Source organism: Cinclus cinclus, chromosome 2 (genome assembly GCF_963662255.1).
Source record: "Cinclus cinclus chromosome 2, bCinCin1.1, whole genome shotgun sequence".
Lineage (NCBI taxonomy): Eukaryota > Metazoa > Chordata > Aves > Passeriformes > Cinclidae > Cinclus > Cinclus cinclus.
The window spans coordinates 57,500,288-57,522,583 of record NC_085047.1 but is presented as its reverse complement, the minus strand read 5'-3'; the positions used below and the strand labels follow the sequence as shown (position 1 = coordinate 57,522,583).

At 40.6% G+C, this 22,296-nt stretch overlaps 1 protein-coding gene across 4 annotated transcripts in view; it reads right to left on the bottom strand.

The window, feature by feature from the left end:
- The window catches only part of TSC22D1 (TSC22 domain family member 1), a 91,349-nt gene that overhangs the window by 19,655 nt on the left and 49,398 nt on the right, over window positions 1–22,296 (bottom strand). The window contains exon 1 of one of the 4 annotated variants that reach the window (XM_062487736.1): window positions 8,265–8,334. The exons of 2 other annotated variants lie outside the window; for them this stretch is intronic. Coding sequence is in view for 1 of the 2 variants with exons in the window: in XM_062487734.1 (XP_062343718.1) it covers window positions 6,246–6,289 (44 nt within the window). In the remaining variant the exon portion in view is untranslated. Of the gene's footprint in view, window positions 1–6,245; window positions 6,664–8,264; window positions 8,335–22,296 lie in introns of those variants that run through there. One more of the 4 variants, XM_062487734.1, reaches the window with a different exon arrangement.

Below are 22,296 nucleotides of genomic sequence, written 5' to 3'. Positions count from 1 at the left end.
TTTTTATTAAGTTACAGTGCTTACTGTTATGGGAGATATCCCATACATCATCTGCATCCTAACCTACAGGATTTTTAATGCCCTGTTACCTAGCACCCTCCTATTTTAAATCAGTCTTTATGGAGTGCTTTGGCACAGGGTTCTGCAAGGCTGCTAGTCAGCAACAGCAGCACACAAAAACTAAAACTGAGAAGGTAAAGAACACCAAAAAAAACCCTGTAAAAAGACATCTGCACTGAAATGAAAACCAATGCACTGAAGTGAAAGACAAGAACATGGACAACAAACCAGGAAGTACCTCATTCCCAAATACTAGCAGCAAAAATCACTGCTGTACTTTTGCTATCTACATATTTTGAATTACTATAATGAAGTGCAGTTAGAGAAGATAGCTTTCAGTGCATCATTAAGCAATTTTTTAAAAGTCTTCAGCTATTAACATCCTGATTGAATATCTGAGGAATTTTCTTATAAATCCCTCATAGCCATCACCAAGCAATACCAAAGGTATGGCTTTCAGTTAGAGAGATAAGGTTTTGGCCTATTAGTTTACATTCAGTTTTTATTCTCATCTTGTTACCCCTACATATACTGCTGAAAAGCAAACACTCCCTGTGTGAAAGAGCAAGAAACACATATGGGGAAGGTCTCACTGGACTGAAACATCCATTTAGCCTGGGAGCTACTTCTAGGCATGGTCAGAGGCAGACGTTTAGGTGAGAACCCAAAAATACAAGCAGATAAATGCAGCTTTCCTACAGTAACCTCCAACCTGCCAGCACCACCATCTTGAGAAGTTCCGGCACAAGAAAAAATAACTTAAGTGTTTAATGGTAAGAGAATTTGTTTTCAATAACTGGTCCATTTATTTTCCTTTAAAGAAATTACTTCCGTCACATAGTTCTGAAGTTTTTGTAAAATTCTGGCTGGTTAATTTGGAGTAGATTACCCAGGGAAGAGACATTTTTAAATTTATCAAATATGAAGCATCAATCACCCTAGCTTCTAAAGAGAGGATTTTAAATCAGGACTGCTCTTGAGATTCAAGAATACACATTAGAAACACCTGGAAGCCAGCACAAGCATGGAAGAACAGCTGCAGGAGTCAGTCTTCTCCAAGAACCACAGTGAGCCATCTGCAAGTGAGGGCTTTACATTCCACTAACTGAAAGTCACTGGATTTCTGTCATTTAATCATACAGAAGAGCAAATGCCATCAAAGCATATTCAAACTCTGGAACACCATTAGCATTGATACTGAACCTACATTACCAATTAGAATAGTTATTGGTTATGGCTTTTTATACTGTGGAGATGAGTAAAATCAGATTAGGCATACAGGGGACAAGCCCAATATCTCTTCCACTTCCAAAAGTAAGGCATCTCTCTACTCTATGTGTTGTTATCCTAGTCCAGAGTGAGTGCTCCTTTCCTTTACTGTAGCACCTGTGAAACACAAACCAGCAGAATCTCTGATTAACAAGAAACTGATGAACTGGCACAGCACCTAAAAGCAGCTCAGCATTTCTTGCTGCAAAGGATTGACAATTTATTTTGCATGTTACATTGGCTGAATACAGAATTAAAAATGAAGGATTTGCAGACGATCAGCCAGACTGGAGGGGAAGGAACTCTGCCCCCCAAAACATGTTGGCATTTAACTTCAGCATACAAGAGAGAACTTGAGAATACTTTGATGTTGTAGTTGCCAGTTGTATAGTCCATGAAATGGAGCCTTACAGTTTCAACAGACAAATGCACCATGAAGAGAGGCTCAGAGATTCCTATTGAAAAGGGCCATCCAAAATCTCCACAGGAAAATTGCAGACTAAATCTCTGCCCTGTCCAAACCTCCAAACTGAGACTCATTACTAGGGGTGAGCTAACAGGAACCAGTTAAAGCTATGCTTATGATATTCTGCCTCAGGAATATTAGAGCTTTATGAAAATTTAAATTACAACAGACATTCCTTGAGCATTTGGTGACATCCATATTAGAGGAGTAAATTAAACATTTAGAATAATGTAGTTCTAACCATTAACAAGATAGGAAAATCTGGGGGAAGACAGCTATAGAGTTAAAAATTCTTTCTTTATTTCAGAGAGCAGCCTGTACTCAAGCAGCAGTTCAGACCCAATAAGCTTTAGGAGCCATAAGGCTACCACCTTATTTTTAACAAGTCAGCCTGTTTAAAAAAAGAGGCAAGTAGAACATCACCTCTGAGACACTACAAAAGCACCAATTCATACAGGAGTAACCAAGCCCTTTTGGTATTGTGAGCACAGCAGTTTAAACATGACCCTCACTGCTCTAAGCAAGCTGCAAAGACCAGACAGACTGGGTTCTCTATTTTCTCCTCCCATGGAAGGAACAACACTTTGTTATCCTGCCTCTCTTGCTCAATTAGGTCAGAAATTCTGCAAGGCAAGACATGTAGCTAAAACATGATTCTTTGATGTTTAAAGCAGAATAAAGCCCTCCATTAACACATTGCTTCCCAAGAGAAGGCCATTCCACCAGGCCCAAATATTTGGCTCCTGGACCACCCCAGGACCTCTCTTGAGCAGCACAAGGTGAGCACTGTACATGCAGAAGAAAGAAGGGTGTAGCTTGCTGCTGAAACTGAAACTTCAGGGTCTCACAAGTGTTCTGTGTGTTACCTGCTTTTGTACAAATTACTTCCATCATGCTGTGAAGCCTACTGAAATGCTTCAAGACATTTGACAAGAAAACAGCATCAACAAAGTAACACCACGGGTGGCAAACTAAACACCTTGCCATTTTGAGACACTGATACCACACAAGTATTTTCCTGTCATGAATCCCATCAGTGGCCCACCAGGAATGATTATGCTACATCAGTTCAAGTGTTAACAACACCCTAACAGTAAGCATTAGCTCCTTTAGCAAGCATTGGAAAACAGCACTAGTCCTATACTTCATTATTTTTACTGTGAACGTTTAATTCTTACCCTGTGTCCATTTTGGTATGCTTCTAAACTGACTGCCTTTGCCAATGTTCATTTCAGAAAAGACTGAAAGTCATCACCTCAAATTTTCTTATCTGGCTACGTAACAACAGCCAGCAATTCTGAAATTAGCTGCTTCTGACAAAGCATTTTCTTCAGAGACCTTCTGACAATATTTTCATTTCTTCCCTTATCAGTCAGAAGCACAGTATGTGACAACATTTCAGATGCACTGAAATGCCCCTCAAGCCAGAAACTGGGACTTCAGTTCCATAGCCAGTAATTATCAGTGACTTTTCTTGAATTAAATTGCTGTAATCAGGTGAGCAAAAAGCTATGAAGGTCATTTGGGAGACCAATATAAGCACTTGGAAGAGTACTACTGCATCTCAGAGGAAGAGAGATTATTTTTATATACACTACAATTGAGACTAAAAAATGTGTTTATAATGAAATTAAATATTAAATAACAGAACCACCAGAAAAGCATCAAACTACAGATTTGGAAACTAGAAAAACATGTGAGTTAACTAAAGAGAGCTATAAGACTAAGAAGCAAAGATTAGAAATAAAAAGTTAAGTGGAAACAGGGGAGAAAGAGAGAGAAAAAGTAATCAGGGCAAGCCAAACAGGAGAGGAAAGCATGAAAGAGAGAAGGGTCAGGAACTGCATGAGGAAGCAAAGAGGATAAAGGAATCGTTGGCTAAAAATACCCAAAGGAAAGGTAACAGCAGATGCTATTTTTTTGGTACATTTAATACAACATCTGAAAAACAAAAAGAGCATTTCTGGAAATACTGTATTTTTATAAGGAAAAAAAAAAAGAAAAATGTGGGAAGGGAAGAATCAAGAAACTAAATCTACAGCAAGCAGCTGCCAAAGCCCTGCAGTTTATCTTGGCAGAGCAGCACTTCCACTGATAAACCAATGCCATGGGATCATTGTCTTATGATAACAACTTTTAGAAAAGAGGAAGAAAAAAGGAAAAAAAGTAGGAGTTTCAAACTCTGTAGCTCCCTTCTCCATGTACATGAGCAAAAACATTCAGCCTGTGACGACTCTCTTTAGTTCATGCTCCAAATACAGCCTACTAGAGAAATGCTTTAACCTAAAGTACCAGAAATAAACCAGCTACATTAGCCAAGACCCCTATACAGCTCATCTTACCCCTCTGGAAAGGGCTAAGGTGACAATGCTAGGGTAGCTCCTCCCAAAACGAGGCATCCAGCCCTGAAATAAGCCATCCTGCCTTTTGCAGCCATGCACCAAAGCCCCTCCAGCCCACAGGATTGTCCTGCCAGGGGCACGGCCATGCACCAGCAGCCCCTGGTGTAGCCAGCACAGCAGCTGCCCTCCAGTGCAGGTTGGTTAAACACCATTCAAAGCAAAAACTCAGCCTACATTCATCTTTGCACAATCACAACTGACTGGGTCACCACACGTGTGAGGGTGCTTTAGAAGAGCAACATTCCCGTGTGATCTCTAAACAATATGCTGCTATTTTCGCTCCTCTTCAGAGCACAGTCATTCAGAGTGGGAAGGACAGATGGATAGATCCAAGGTCAGTTTATTGACCTATATGCATTTCAGCTGTAGTTGATAATGGCCAATGCCTCATTGTTTACTGAAAAATGCACCAGAAGTGACAAGGATGATGGGTTCTAAATGGGTTCCAAAAATCTCTCTGTATTTCTGGCTTCTGAATATCAATTTATCAAGTTAAAATAACCAAGAGTTTTGTTTCCAAGGCTTCTGGGGGGAGAAAAAAAAAAAACTCAAACCCAAGTCTGTTTCTTTCCCCTTTGGTGAACAGTTCAATATCCCATTAAACCTTTGCAGGGATGCTTATCAGTACATACATACTGAGCTAAGTCCAAAGATGTAAGCAACCTGCTCAGCATTCATGGCAACAGGCCTTCCATTGACAAAGGATGAACTTTAAGTGTTTTAAGAAAAGACACAAATGCAGCTAACAAGACAAGTTGAATGACATTCCTTTACTCTCACTCCATTACACATATTCCACTATTGTACTTCACAATGGGCTCCAACTGCCATGAAAGGTTTGCCTGCTTCATCCTGCCCACATGTTTTTGCCTTCTCCTTTTCATTGGATCTGAAGGAAAACCAGAGATTACCACCTGCTACTGCATGTGAACAATATAAAAGTGAAGACAGAAATGAGTGACTGGCAGACTGGGAAGAGTGAGACTATAAACATTTTTCTTTCTAAGCTGCTTTCCCCCTCCTTACACACACACCAACTCCATTACAAGCATAAGGTCTCCCAGAAAACACCACCCAAAAGCAAATATGAAATTTTCTTATTTTCTAGCTGTGAATTTTACTGCTGTTAAAGGTGGAGGAGGAATAAGAAAGAGCATATAAGGAAATAAATATTCCTAGCTAATTATTAAAGATGTTTATCATGGCAGTAGTATTTCCCTTTCCCAGTCTACAGCTGTGTGGCATGTTGGATTCAAGATTCATTGCACGCTGCCAAGCAAAGTAAATGAAGTAATACAGATACAAACAGACTGGTATTTACCTGTGTCAGAAGTTTACCAGAACAATTGAAGAACCACATTCCAATGAAGATAAGCAGGCAGGCAGAAATGACAGCAGAAAAGAGAAAAAAAAATCAGTTATAATTGAGTTATCATATGAAAAGGCACAAAACAGCAAGTACATCTAACGTTAAACCTGTTATTTCAGGGTCACTCAAGAAGTGACAATCACTTGTGCTTAGGAAGAGAAAGGTACTGACACAAATACAACATTATCCAACTATTTTATTCAAAAGTATTATTAAAGTCATGAATTTGCCACGTGTGACTGTGTATGCATTCAAAGGCACCCTACAAGGTAAGTGCAGTTAAAAAAAGGTCTGCTCGCAAGCTCAGTAAAAGTAATTCACTTATTGGATATCAAGTGGTGATTCTAAAGCTCACTTTAGCATAGACAAAGTTAGATGTCTAGAGGATAGCACCCAGGGCCACTGCCTTTTCTCCATTAATCACAGAAACAGCAGAATGAATATCCTGAACTAAGGTTACCATCTTTAATATCCTTCCCTCCTATAAAGCAGACTTTTCATTGGCCAGCATAAGCCAGAAGGAAAGCTCATAAATAAAACAAAGCACAATCACACAAAACCCCCCAAATCATAGAAGAATTCTGGTAGCTAAAACATACTATGCACAGCAACTACTGGTACTGTGACTTTACAAGGCTACTCAAACTGAGACCCTTACTGGAAAGGATTTTAGTAGCACCTTTTGTGCTCCTGTGCTTTGTGCTGGCTTCTGAGCCCATTCATTTCACCATTCCCACCTCTCCTGCATTATTTTCTTTATTCTTTCAGGTGCTTTCCCCCTTTGGTTTATGAAACTGGCACATAGTGAACCTTCCAGGTGTTCTCCTTTCCCCTATTCCCAGAAGATACAGTTGGCAATGAAGTTCCATGCACGAGGGAAGCGTAAGAAGATGGGTAGAAGGTGAAGGCAATGGATACCAAGCATACATAATTAATCTGAGCTGCAGATGTCTCAGGAGAAAATGCAGAAAGAGTCTTGTAGCACACCATACTGTAAGGAAAGATCTATGGCACACACAAAAAAGGTCAATCTGGCATCTTTAGGAAAGCCAGAGATAAGATATTTAAAAATCAAAAAACCCCAAGGAGAAACCACTATATATTATCCTAAGCTGCACAGACTAACGTTAAAATAATTTTAGCTTCAGATATTTTTACATTTATTTCAACAACTCAAAAAGAGTGCCCAATATCTAGTAACTTCCATTGAAGATGAAAAAAAAAATTTTTTTTTTTTTAAAGATTTGAACCTTTGCTCAATTACACAGCAATAGGCACCATAAGAAACTGGAACAATATCATCTCATTGCTGTTTTAGCATTTATCCCAATTATTTTCTTAGCACCCTGCATTAAGACAAAATTAGACAGTTTTCAGTCTCAAATTGCCACTTTTGCGCATAAAAGAAAGTTTTTACTAGGTTTAAAAAGCATTCTAGATTTCGTTTTAAGCAAGTTACTCAAGCTGATTTGAAATTCCATTCACCAGTTAAGTACCTTCTTTTTTCTTTGAAGTCGCTGTTGTATAATAATTCAATTGCCTATAAAACACTCATTTCCATACAAGAGGAAAAAAAGACAAGTAATCCATTTTTGCAACAAACACTCCTCTGTTTTATTTTATTTTTGCACCAACTTAAAGCAAGATGAAGCTGCCACTAATATCAGCGCTGCAAGTAGGTATCTAAAATACAAATGCAGCTTAAAAACAACCAACCAACCAAAAAACACCTAAACCAAACAATCTCCCAAAACAACGAGAAGCCATCCTGTGACCACGTACATAATGTAATGCTTGGAGAAAAACAAAGAAGTTACATAGATTCTTAAGCTTCCCATATAGCACACTGTACCCAAAAAAGAGGAATTACAAGTGCATAATACTTGCTTGCATAACCAGAAATTCCTCACTCTCAGTGCAGACAAACTCAATGTTATCACTACCAACCTTGCCCCCAGAGGGCTCTTTATATGTGGAATTATCTGTAACAGTCATGCTAAGAGAGAAAAGCCTCCCTTGTTTATTACTGGGAACTCAGACAAGGAAGATAACAAGTGTAAATACAGGTCTAGACCATTCACTATTTTTCTCACAAGCTTCATCCAATCTGTGAGTAACCCAACTACTGCAGTAATTAAGGACACCTTGAGAATACCACACCTGAGCAAAATTTTATCTAATACACCACACTGCTGACACTGCAGACTCAGCTGAACACCACCCTGCCCTGGCAGCTTTTAAGCATTCGCTGCCTTTCCTCCCCTCGACGCTTCCCTCCCTTAGGGCTCCATGGGCTTGGAGAGGCAGACACTTCTCTGGTCAGACACACAGCTATCCTGCAGAGGTCAGGAAAGCCCCTAGTGACAACTCTGCCCCAGAAGTCTAGCTCTAAACAACTTATGTTAAAAGCTGAATCGAGGTGAAATTTAAATAGGAAATACACGATCAGGACTCCGCAGAATCAATCGGGAAGAAAGCGGAATAGTCACCGTGATACATAAACGGAAAAAGCAACCTTAATGCTATTAACTACTTCCATCAACCCCGTTCTTCCCAGAAGCCCATACATAAGGTCAGTGGAAAGCTCTTCCTAAATTTACTGAGTGCATTTCACACCTGCCATGTACAAACACAATTCGCATTCTTGTGGGGCATCACCGTCCCTTGCCCCGACCCACTCCACACCAGTCTTAACTACCCTTAGTTTGGCCAGTCGTGGATTCAGCTTCACTTCCGACTCGCAGACACGAGCCGTGTCCCCTGCGTGCACTGACGGGCACAGCCCGCTCCCCGAGCCGCCGGGACCGCTTATCTCAGGACACCGCCGCATCCCCGGCGCCGCGCAGGGATGCGGAGGAGCCGGCGGTAGCTCAGCAGCGCCACCTGCCGGCCCCGCCCGCGCCGCCGCACCCGCGCTGCTGCCGCCTCGCTCCGCCGCGCCCTGCGGAGCGGCCCTCCCGCCCACCCCGCACAGGGACGGACGGGGCTGGGACGGGAAACACGCGGTCCCTCCCGGAGCCGCCGAGCCGCGGGCCGAGCCCGCGCGGCCTCCGGGAAGGCGGCACCTCCCCGCCTCGGCCGCCAGGGAGCGCTGCGGGCCCGGGAGCCGCCGCCGCAAGGGCCCCGGCCCGGGGACCCTCCCCGTGCAGGCCCCGAGGCGCGCCCGGCACCGCCGCACACCTGCTGCGGATAAATAATGCACACGCAAACCGTGAGACACGCACACGGAACGGCACGCAGCCGTCCAGGCTCCCCCTCCTTCCTCCCTAAAGAAAACCGCTTTATCTCCCTGAAAACAGCCTGAGAACGGACGCACAGCGATTCAGCTATCTGGCCTTCGCCCACAGCGATAACGCCTAAACGCGCTGGCACAGGAATATCTCGGCTTCACACAGAGACTGGGTATATAAATAAGAGCATCAGAGCAGACGAGAGCGGAGTGACAGCGAAAGGCGGTTTTGCGGACGCCGGTGGAGCAGAGCGGGAAGCGGGAAACCACGGCTGGGTGGGCACGTGTGTCCCCATGTGCTGTGCACCGCCCCAGGCCCGGGCCGCGCACCTCCCGCTGGTTTGTACGTGCCCACCCAGCAGCCCTCCCTCACTACAGTCCCACCGCACGAAGAGAGTGCCACGGGACAGATCGCAGCCACACGGTCCTACCGCAACTCCGAGAAAGGGAAACTTTAGCCCGGGACATGCTCCCACCAGCAAACTCGTTTCACTGACTGCCCTGACAAAGGGGGTGCCTCCAGGATGCTGTACCAACCCCAGTACCGCTACCAGCCTCTTCCCCAGGGCGTCCACCACTCACTCACTCACTGCTCTTTCTGGTCTAAAAGCACCTTGAGGCCAGAACTTCTGCTGTTTTTTCCCTCTAAGCAAATATGTAAAGCTGTGTGCATGCAGGAGAAGCCCAGAAAAATCTCTTTGGTGCTGCACGTACAGGAAAAGTCCGCACAGCTTTGATTGCTGGAACCTAGTGAACAGAGGCAGAAAGAGACAGTGATCTGAATCGGACTGAGCATACCGTGTTTTTCTTGGGAGAGTAACCTGCAGAACGCCACAGCAGACAGGTTGTAGTACACCACGCTTGCCAATTCAAGTCGAGCTAAAGCAATGCACTCCCCTCCCCTCAGTCCTCTCATCAGCAGAAAAAACACAGGCAAGGATAGCAAGATACTGGTGTCACACCAGAAAATCTACACTTTGGGAAAAAGGGAAAAAAAAGACAACTTCAATTTATGGAGGCATAATGTACAAGAGACCTAATTTTTTTGTTTTCCTTTCCAAACACTGAATTGACAATATACTTAGGAAACCTCTTTTCCTAAAGCCACTGTAAAGCCACTGCCATTTCTCAGACTGAAACAATCCTTATATAAATTGGATTAGCAGATTCTCTTACGTTTTCCTGAAAACTCCCCTAAACTTAGTCCTTTCTATTGCTAGGAGGCCATTAGCCAGTCCACAAAAAATGCATACCCACAGCACTGCAGCTTTATTGAGAAAGGACTCTTATCCTTTGGGCAACCCTCACAACATACGGCAGGAAATAAAAACAACCCAAAGAGTTGTTTTAGCAGAAGCTGCCAAAGGGTCATCGCACTTTCACCTCCAACCCAGTCCAACTTTGGTAGCCAGTGCTTTACCTGGGAGCAAATACTAAATCACTGAGATGCTGTGCACTCAAATCCCACCACTGTTCCCAGGGATACCACAAGAAACAAGCCCTCGTTGAACCTAGCTTAAGAAAATACACACAAGTGTGGGTATGTACACAGTGCACAAAAGTGAGGTTTTACGTCAGAACACAGATTTCAGTCTTAATTTTCAAGACTTTTTACTGCTAGAATACACTTCTAAAAATCAGGCTTTATAGGTTTTTTTAGCATTTCTTTATGAAAAAATGTGAAGCTTAAAGAGATTGTACTCCCCTGTGCAACCACTTTTCAGTATTGGTGAACATGCAACTTAGTATTTTTCCTTTTTATGAACACACAAACACTTGAAAGTATTGTTGTTTGGTTTTTTCCTTCCTTGTTTTTTTTCCTGTTTGTTTGTTTTAACAAGCATCAGCCAACATGGCACAGACTTGTTCTTCAACTGCCAAAAGCATCACTAGGATAAAAGTGATGTCAGCACTGTTTTGTTAGTAACACTGACCTTCCGTCCAAACAGGCAGAACATACACATTGCCAGGTCAAGCATTAATGGAAACTATTGTTAGTTTTCTTAGCCTGGCAGTGTGAAAGTTTGTAACACAAAATAACATCATCAAGAAAAGATCTGGATTCACCTCAAACAATCACTCCAACTCACATGAAGATCTGTATGTTCAGAAACTCAAGTGATTGAAGAAACAGCAAAGGTAATCGCCAAAAAAAAGGGATCAAGCCTTGATTTTTTTTTTCCTCCTTCACCTCACCTTTCCCCTTCACTGACTTACCTATATCTGCACTGGAACATAATATTTCACAGAAAAAAGTGCCTGTAAGATTGTAAATTCAATGAAAAACAGGAACTTTATGCAACCTACTCTTCCAAATATAGTATTGAATCAACTGTCATAACAGGATTTGATACAAGAGTCTGAATCTTTTGTTACTGTGCCAACCTGGAATTTTGTCAACTATGGTAGTTTCAATACAGCACGTAGACTCCGCAAGTTATCTGATCAAACCCAAATGTATACTTTTAAATTATCAAAACAATGTTTTATTCAATGATTTAATTGAATCATCTTAGCTTTCCTGAAGTAGTTGAGTTCTTTCTACTCTCTACTTCACAAAAAAGTGAAGCAGGCAGTGAGTTTTCTTTATGAGAAAAATCTCTGAAAATGGACCTTTGTCAGAATGCACAGGGAAGAATACTGAGGGGCAATTCTTAATTGACCAAATGTCTCTTGCTATAAGTTTTACAAGTTAGAGAATTGAAAGTTTCTGCCTCCAACATATGGAAACAAACAACATCACAAGTCCAATAAAAAGAAAAAAGGAATGAAAAGAAGTAATTAAAATGTAAGACTTCAAAACCACTTAGTTAAGTATAATACAGGTGTTACCAACCACAAAGTAACAGGAAAAAATTAGACTAGAAGGGTCCTTCGGCTTCCATCTAGTCCAACCTCCTGCTCAAATGAAGGCAAGTTCAAAATTACATTAGGCTGCCTTCTGAAGCAATGGTACAAGACTAGACAGACCCCAAAGCTCATGAGCACTATTACCCTGACAGACCACCACAAGTTGGAAGGTGCCATCCAAAAGACTCAGCTTTAGGAATGGTGAAGAGCAATGAACAAAAATGGCGCAAACTTGATATGGACCTTGCAATTCAGACCAGCAAAAGCCACACATTTGTGATCCCCCACCCTCAACTAGAACAGCACAAGTTATTTTCTGGAACAGCGGAAAGGAAAATAATAGATTATCCAAACAACCAGCAATCAATCCCCAAAATAATACAGCTCTAGGATATGAGAACCAGGAAAAACTGTACAGCTCATCAGAAGTACAGTTACAAAAGTACAGCAGGAAACTAGTCAGAAAACTAGTCACACCTTATATTAGCAGGAAACTAGTCGCACCTTATATTAAGCTGTGTTTGAAAAACTACTTCAGCTATTTGTTTCTGCACTCTTGGAGCGTAAACCAGAATCTCAGCTCTCCACAAGCACTAGCCTTTAGTATGTCATATTCATTTTCTTGTGGCAGTTTAAGGTAAGAGTCCACCCTAACCCAAAAAATTAAAAGTATAACTCTTCTCCCTCAAGGATGTTTCTAAGGAAGAAGGGCTCGTGCCCTCAGACTTCTAATGGCAAAGGTGATCAAGCCAATTGCCAAGGACAGCAAGAAACTCAGCACATGAAACCTTTTCATAAATGCCCAAACTGCATTTGAACTAGGGCAGGAAGGGTATCAAAGGGAGACATGGCAGTGAAAACACCACCAAATACATCAGACACACAAGGCAACAGGTTTTGTAGTACTGTCCCAGCTGAAACCCTGCTCTCTTGCCTTGCAAATGTAAACAGGACTAGGTCCTAGCTCCGAAGCACCCTGAAACCTCAAGGATTCACAGTGACTGTATCATCAGATCGAGCTAATTAAATCCAATTACACATTTAAAAACAACGGTCACAAACAATTATGTTGTAATTAGGTATGATATCACGATCTAGGGTGCAGACAGCATTGAAAGAAGGCCATATCCAAACTGACAAGAGAGATGCTATCTAAAAAAGAACCCCAGAGACTGATCCAAAACATTTATGCCAAGTAAAATCCATTTTAAAAATGCCACATCTCTAATACCTGCATATACATAATATCACAAAAAAAAACCCTTAAAATGCAGGCAAGAATTAGATACTTTGGCCTTGAGTTAAAAACATGTCAATGAATCTGCACAAGTTTTATATGCTTTGGTGCTGTTCTGTAATACTCAAATGACCACTTTCACAAAGCTCAGCACCTGTGTAGCTTGGGACTGCTTTCTAATTTATCATTCTGAACCACTGTTTTAGTCCAAGTGTTTAGATGAATGCTGCCAGAATTAAACCATTATTAGTAGTTTGTTAAATTTTAAAGATATATATTTAATTAGTAACTCAATGGGTATAGCTCTGTACAGTCACAAGTCAAAAGCAAAATATAGCAAAAAAGAAGAGAAACATTAGAAATGTAGAAATCAACATTGCTATTACTACAAGAGGAAAAAAAAGCAAACAGGTTACATGAAGATTGGAGATGTATCTTAGCCTTACATCACCCCATTTAATATGATTCTCAAAATGTCTGTGTTCCATAAGTGCATTTTAAGTGTTTTTGAAGTCTATTAAGACCAGTTACTTTTTTTCTGCTCTCACTGCCAATATTAAACACACCTTGCTATATTGTAGCTTCTAACAGTTAGACTGGTATTTCCAGTGTTCCAAAAACTCATGGTCACAAAGTTATGATGGAATTTTCCTGGCTTTTTCTTTTTTTTTTTTTAAAGTTGTACTCTAGACTGAGCTCTAACAGCAAGGTTAGACATGCTGGAAATGTTTGCAATACATGTTTACTGAGGTTAAGAATAGCCCGAAGATAAGCAGTTGCCTAAACTTGGCAGTTATGATCTGGGACTCCACACAGGCACAAAACATTCCTCTGATGCTCAGACTCATTTGTTCTCAAACACTGACTGTCCTGGCTCCAAAGCCATACAAAAGTTTAATGAGGTGACAATCCCATGCTGTCACAAAGTTTTGAGAGATTCAGGTCACAGGAAAAAAAAATGAAAAAAGTAACAAACCATGGGTAATTTGACACAACAGGAACTCACTGAAGAGAATTAGATAATAGGTGCTGGGACTTGGGTTTTTCCCATCATCAAGATAAAAATCTTATTTTCTTCCCAACACTAAATGAGAAGCTCACACTTGGTATCAGAAGATGTGTGTATATTTGATCCCTGAATCTTGGGTAGAATTTGAAGAAAACCTCCGATAAAAGACATTCTTTTCAGGGGAGTCACAGCCATTTCTTTCCCAAAGCTTTCAGAAGCCTGAAATATCTTAAGGTAGCCTTACCTTTATATACATCTGTGTAAAATTGAACTTCAACGATTAGGCTAGTGCAGAAAGGAGTTTTAGCAAACCATGTAATAATATCCATGGCAATAAAGTCTGCCTTTCATCAGCAATACTGCCATATTAAATAATAGCACAGAATTTCCCGTATTTGTCAGAAAAATAAATTTTGCAAATTTAGCATTATTTGATCTCACATGCAGTCTGTACTATTTCTCCTGAAGCCACTGTCTTATACTGAAACAATAAAGCCATAGCAGCAATAATTCTCCCAGCCCTTAAAACACATCCATCTTGTCATCTTGTCTACAGTGAAACATGTTTTTCAGAGTTGATTTTTTTTTTTTTCATTATCCCACTTTGGAAAATAAAGAATACTGAATGCTGTGTTTTATACTAGTAGAGCCCTGGTATCAGGGTTCATTATTTCTATCTAATCAGACTCATTGTTTCTATTTAAAATTTGAAGAAATAACATTCATAAACACCCTGAATTCAGACACTAATTTAAGTAAGAGTAGTTGTACCTGCCTGTTCTGGATTAATTTTATTTAACACCAGTTAGCATAACATGTAAGGGTCCACTAAGTCCAAGTGATTCCCTATTAGGAAGCTGCACTGAATAATTTTTCAGCCAATTTTAACTGCACAAAATTTTTCCCTAGAACTGGTGATCAGTTTCTGAAAGAAGATAAGGCACAGTTATAGGCAGATTGTTCATCTAAATTAGTCAGACATTAAAATATTTTATATTCTTTCTTTTCATCATAGATTCTTAGTAGGAAGTACGCAGTTTCAACCCATTTTAAAAGCAAAACCAGAAACAATGGTATTTTGGTCTCTGAAAATGTTAGAGGCTTCCACATTCAGTCAAACAGCACTTCCTCACAACAGCATGCAGCAACATTGCAATGTCATTATATTTCACAATTATCAAGAAAATGGAATTTCCAGATTAAAAAAGGGCAGGCACAACAATCTGGATATTTCCTAATTACATGTAATGGACAAGAACTATATGATAACAATTTCAACTCAAACTTCACTGTAGAGGTCAGTAACTGTCCCCTTGTCTGTGCACAGAAGACAGCTTTTCATTTTTTCTAAAATAGCTTTGTTCCAGAATTAGCTTTCAATGGAATGTTCCCTTATCTATTAAAGGGTACTATCATTGTAAATACTTACTGGAAATAAAGTGTTAAATAAATTGTAAAGGCATAATGGAAGACTTGTTTTCTTCCTCAGATTGACCCTCAACCTAGCCATAATCAACAGTATGATCCTCAAATATTAGCTAATAAAAATGCTAACAGAAGCCACGAGAATTAAGAAAAAAAACTTATCAAAGGCAGCATAAATATTCAAAATATACCAAAGCACAGGAAAGCATCATAAACGTAAAATAATCAAAATAATATACATAACTTGAAAGAATCTCAATGTTTTCATTCTTTTCTTACCCTAAAGGACATGGAAAACAAGAACTTCAGCTTTTCTCCCCTGCATACCATGGGAAAAGAAGTTTTATGTTTTCATCTTCCTAATTACTACTTTTATCTTTTGTGAACTACAGTCACCTATTTCCAACTGAAACCAATGCATTTATTATTAACTTAAGCAAGGAGGATTTGGACTTCAAGTCATTAAGGATTTCAGAAACATAGGTTGGATTATCTATAATTAGCATTCCTGATGATTTAAACTTGGTTTGATGATTACTAAATTCATCATCTTTAAATAAACACTTCTGACTCAGCATCAGCAAAATAGAGACATTTTCATCAACTAATTTAGCCCAAGACTTTTTGGCAAACAAGAATAGGAAAGAACCAATAGCTTTATAAGATCAGTGAAGGCAGGAATAGACATGCAACTATGTTAACAAGTAGAAGGGAAAATATTATCATGAAACTGAATCCAGAATCACTGCAGACATTTGTTCCCATACCCCAGTGTTTTGCATTTTAAAGTGACTAATCAAAAAGCAGACACTACATAGACAAGAAAGAAGTCCTTATCTAAGTATTCAGGTAAGTGAACTACCCTTTTTTAATTATGATTAAATACTAACACACATTAGAAGTCAAGCTGTATCTTGTAGAAGCTCACAGAACATAAAATGGAAAACATTTATTTCAGTACTTCGTGGTCAAAGAGGATGAAGCTAACGACTTCTGAATCAAAGTTTTAATCCTATAACAGAGCCACAGTATTCAGTTGCCAGTGACAAGCAGGCAATTTCACCTGCTAAGTGAGCCAGGAAAGAAAAACTAAGAATGCTATGTATCCGTAGTGGAAAAATATACAAAGGCTGAAAGAACATGGGCCCATCATGATCCTCACCAAACAAACAAAAACCAAAATCAGGCACCACAATTATTTAATCAGTTCACTCTTGTCCAGAACTCAGACCTTCCCACAGCTCTCAAAGATCTGATCCATATTTAACAGCCAGAGCCAGAACACTACAGGTCATCTGATCTGCAAAATCTTGTTTCCAACACACTGGTGTCACACAAGGCTGACTGTCAGTCTTTCTAAACTCTCACACAAGGATCTGTTCAAGGATAAATATAATCCTTTACACTAGATAATTGGTAATACACACCACCCCCCAATAATTAATTGCAGTAGAACATTAATAATTTTCCATATCAGGTTTTACTCTGTTTTGCCTACAGACTCCTTAGAAACTTGGTTTGCGTAACATGTTCTTTCCAAAAGATTCCTCTGATGAAATTAGCATCTGTTGGTTTGGCCTTTTTACTTAAAGATAAGGCACTTCTAGTTCTCAAAAACTCATCTGAATTATTTAATTTTAAGTTGAGCAGAGGACCCTTCTTCCCATCTTCATGATCCAGGGATTCCAACCTACATATTTTGATTGAACTTGCTCTTTCCAGATTCAGTAGCCTCCTCAGCTTTTAGGTATTGCATTAACTTACTCCACATTGAGATATAAAAGACCTTTAACTCTCTTTTCTACTGTGTTACATCAGTCTTGAGCCACTGGGCTACATACTGCTCCCCAAACAGCACAAGCCTGATTTTTTTTACCAGTATGTACTTTGTATGAAGCAAACCATTCCTCGTTTTCCCCCTACGTAAGTTACTTTAAAATAGAGAAGACACAAATGATGCCAGGTATCTGATGTGAGCTTCTTCAGTGGTCTGATCTTGTTTTAAAAACAAAATTTAAAAAGGGACAGGTGTATCTCTACTGGGTATAAGAATATGGCTGAATATACTAGCAATCTATTTACACAGTACCTGTGACATTTTGAAACAGCCTTGCAGCACAGCACCTGAAGCTTCACAGAGCACAACAGCATCAAACATTTATTCACATGATTGCTTCAAGCAGCTTTTCACTTTTCCTGGTTTTCTGTATCCAGATCATTGAGATTTTTATTTCTTTTGACTGATAGCTATTTCCTCCAGTCAAACAGGTGGCTGAGAGAATCCAAAGTGTTTTTAAAAACTTGTCAACTTACATAAGTTTAGACAATATTACTAAGTAACAGTTTAAGTATCTATAAGGTTTTATGAATTATGGCTTTTCTTCAGATGAAGTTTCTTACATCATTCCAGAGATTATAGACTTAATATGATTTGCAACCTCCACTAAATCAAAAGAGAGAACTATCCCAGAAAATGGAGACAAATATATGCTTGCTGCTTGTCTGGATTTTGCTTCAAGGTACACATGCATGGAAAGGTTTTGAGGTCAGATCTAGAACCCTGGATTTGCTTAAGTGGCCTCAAAACAAAGTGCAGTAATAAATAATGACAATGTACTACCAAAAAGATTTCATTAGCAGTCTGAAAAAGTACTTAGCAGAAGTCTAGCAGGGAAACAATGCTGTCCAACACCATATGCCATACTTAATAGCTGTATTTTAAACCAGATTTTATATTCTAAATTGTATATATGTTCCAAATTGGTTATAAATGGTGTATGCTCAGTCTTCTGACTTTCTGTAAGCCCCAACATCTGTAAGTCTTTACACTGAAATTGTTTCCCATTATAGTACAATTTCTCTTACATGTTTCACCAGCACAGTACATTTGAAAACTGAAATCCTGAAGTAAATTATCTCAGATGATCCTTTTGAGTTTTGGTAAGGAGAGATTTCTCAGAGCCTCAGCATCTTTTCTCAGACCCACAGCCCTCGAGTAGCAGCCGCCGAATCCAGCAGCGCAGCAGAAGAGGCACCACAGCCCCAGCTCCCCACCCCAAGGTCTGGCCTGGTAGTGAGGACGAGCACAGCTCCCCACAGGCACACACAAAACACGTGTACAGCGCACACACGTCCGGCAACACAGGTCACTGCAAACTCAGCACTTGGGTAAATACAGCCGGCACCAACATCCTCTTCCCGCTCCTCGCTGCTCAGGGTCAAAGTCCATTAGGAGAAAACGTACATACGTGCACAGGCACTCACCCAGTGGAACTGGCCTCGAACTGGCCTTGGCTCGCTCGCGGTTTGCCCAGCAGCTGGGGTCTGCCCAGCTCGCAGCACGGCCCCACTCTGGGTGCTGGCACTCAGACCCCTCACAAACTCTTGGGATATGGCCTTGGACCCTCTACCCAGCAGCTGGTCCCCAGAGCTACTCCATGGTCCCGTCACTCCATGCACAAATAGGCACACTAACGGGGGTGTCAGCCAGACCCCAGAGTCTCTGCAGCACGCGGCCTGGACTCTCCGCTCCTCCAGCTGTATCATACAGATGCACACAGGGCTTTTTCTGGACTTCATGGTCACTCCCAAGTCTCTTCGCCTGCTCCCTCTCCTGCTTCACTGTCCTCAGTCATCACACCAGATGCACGCCCTCTCACCTGACCCTGCCACGTGGGCCCTTGTGACCCATGGTCAGATCTCAGGTGCTGGCACTGAGACCCCTATAGGCAGACACAGTACTGAGCCCTTTACACAATAAAACAATTAGAGATTACTGAGACTGCACTGATGAGGCCAGGGCATGGTCACAAAAACATACTGACCAGCAACCTGCTTACACACACAAGCAGCTCCCTTTGCTCCTCTATTTTACCCATTATTCATTCCCCACAAAGTCACCAATCCCTCCTTTCCCCAACCTTGTCCCTTCCCCAGACACCCCATTCTGAACTTGTACAATTCCAAAATGTTCTTATCCCCTTCCCAGTCTACAAGCTGACCTCCGTTAACTCAAGTGTCCATCACCCAGCACCCCAAGGGCTGAATCTCCAGTGACAGCCCTGGCAGGAGCCAGATCAAGGGGCTCATTTTTCTGAGGAGGTTACAGGGTTCCCTCACCCGCTGCTATGCCTCAGGGCATTGCTGTGTGCACGGAGACAAGCCTTTTAATCACAGAACCTATCACCCTTACTATTTCTAGACTGAACATCCAAACCCATTACAAGAGTATTTATCAAAGCCATGAAAATAACATTTCAAAGTTCAAAGTTAGTGTATTTGGAAAATCATCATGTTCACCACTTCTTTCAAGTTGTGGGGGGTTAGATTAAAAAACACAGACATATAATTTATCAGATTTACTTATTCAAGTTGTTGCTCTTAAGTGTCAGGTGCTGGCTCATGTGTAATACTAATAAACGTTTTCCAACAGTTATCAGGACACTTAAGTAATACAAAAAGCACCACATACCTTGTTGACCATATCATATTATATTTGCTTTATAAACACTCCTGACTGTTAATGTTATTGCTAAGCAACAGGATGATCTACCCTACAGTACTCACATAGCACTGTCTATCAGCAAATAAATGACTTTGAACTCTTTTAGTTCACAATTACACACCTAACCAACACTGAACAGGTTTTTTAAAACTTTTGATAAATTATCCAAATTACTGGATGACAAAAGCCCATTCACCACTAGTATTTAAGAACTTTGAACTGTAAAGCGATTAAAAAAATATGGGAGGTTTGGGTTGTATAGGATATAAGAGGAAAGCTGAAGTTTTAATTGGACAGCAGCTCAGCAAGGCAGAACTGGAACTGCAGACATTATCTGGAATTCATGAAACCCCATTTTATGCTTAGCAGGTGAGAGAACTCATCACTCCTTACCTAGTGGTTACAGTAGCTGCAAAATGCAAATCTGTTCACGTACAGAAAAAGAGTTAGTCAGAAGAAAAAAAAGTTAATTAGAAAATGGAAGAGGAACAGACAAAGAGGAACAGGGCTGGGTTTTTGTTACAAGTAAAAAGATATCTTCTTCCACTGCCCCCTACATGTTGCCTTCTCCAGTTAGCCTGTGCTCTCCTTTCCTGTACCAGTACATGGACTGATAGCTCTTTCAGATCCTTCTTCCTTTCCACTTTCTCTGAAAAGCAGCAGTTTTACTTGAACGAACACTTCACAATTTCCAAACTATTCGATCCCAAAAACATCATGTACAACCTAGCAACAGAGCTACTGTTACTGAATTACTTTTAACACCCCCTTTCCTAAGTCTCATTGTTAAATGGATCACTGCCTTGTGTAAAACATTCTACACAAATTCATATTCCGAGGGAGCAATGAGCTTGGCCAGGCAAGCTGAGGGAGGAAGCATGGCTGGGCAAACCTGCTAAGACTGAGTAAAACAGGCTTTATATGGGAGAGTTAGTACAGGCTGAACTTTAGAGGGGCTCTGAGAATCTTGATAAACAAAACACACTCTCAAAATGACAGTGATGAGCTGAAACCCTGTCTGTCACTGCTATAGAAAGGTCAAACATACAGCAAGAGTTAGCATATAGTTTTAAATGCACCATTCTTCCATGCAGAAGCATCATCTCACTTCACTGGTGTAAGCAGCCATACACAAGCTGAACAGCAGCAGGAGCAGCTCATATATTCCCATTTGTCAGGCCAAAACAGTGGGTAATTTTAGAACTACTCCGCAAGAGACACATTAAAATAGACAGATGAATGACAAGAATTTGGAGCGGTGGGTGTGACTTCAAAAATTCTGATTACCAAGTGTCTGGAATTGAATGCTCTACTAGCTAGAGAATCATCCAAATATTAGTTAGGCAGGTTTTCTAAACATGGAGCTCCAAAAAGTCTACGGCCACCCACACAGCCATATGCTTAGGTTATACCAGACATTCCTAACAAGCTGCCTTATTTTTTGGTTTGATCTTTCCCTCATGACTATTAATTCCCCACCTGCACTACTACCAGGGAAGCTGTGGCATCACCGTTTGCAGCCTAAAGCTCAACACAGACATAAATAGAAAAAAATCTCACACAAGAGGGTAAGATCGTGGATTTAAGCTGCTTTTGCAAAAAACATTGACCTCTTAGCATAGTTTGGGAAGGTCCTAGGACAGAGAATCTCTTTTCTATATTAAACATGAGAGAGGAAGTTTCAGTTTGCTTGCAAAGTCAACATTACAACAGCTGGGGCAGAGGGAGGAAGAAGCAGCAAGAACAATGTCCTACCCACCAAGTAGAAGTGGGTTGCCAAAACAGAAGAATACTGCTACCCTTTTAAAAAAGAAAAAAATTCCAGGGCAATGTTCTTAAAAAATTGTCTCCTAGCAAGAATCAGAAGTAGACAGAGTAAGGCTGAAGAGAAAGGATAACTCCCTACCTGTCCAGCTCTACAATGTCTACTTAACATGCACTGTGCATTAGCAAAAAGACATTCCAAGCAGAGTAACAGCTTCTTCAGTTAAATAGTTTTATAGAACAATACACATTTAATATGCATATAGTGACATTAGCCGGCATCATACAAGTCTAAAGTCTCTATGGATAATGGACTACACCTCAATTCTGTCGCCAGGTTAAAATGCAAGATATTCTAGAGACTACATCTTTGAATTTTTCCAGGGAGAGTCAGAAGGAAGTGGTACAAGACAGACAGAATCTTCTAAGTACATTATATATGCTTACTCGGATTAACAGTCATGGGTTTTTAAATCCTATTGTAAACCTACTTTATATTTCAATCCAAGAATAAAAGAGAATGGAAACAAAGCTCCCACCATCAATGCCAATGGAGAGCTACTCACATACTGACAGACTAGGATAACTTTAGAATTTGGACGTCACAGCATCAGATTTGTACCAGTTTAAATGCCATTACCAAAATAACAAGTTGGACCGAAATTAATGCCAAGTCCTGACACATCCAATTATGCTAGAACTTGGATATCAC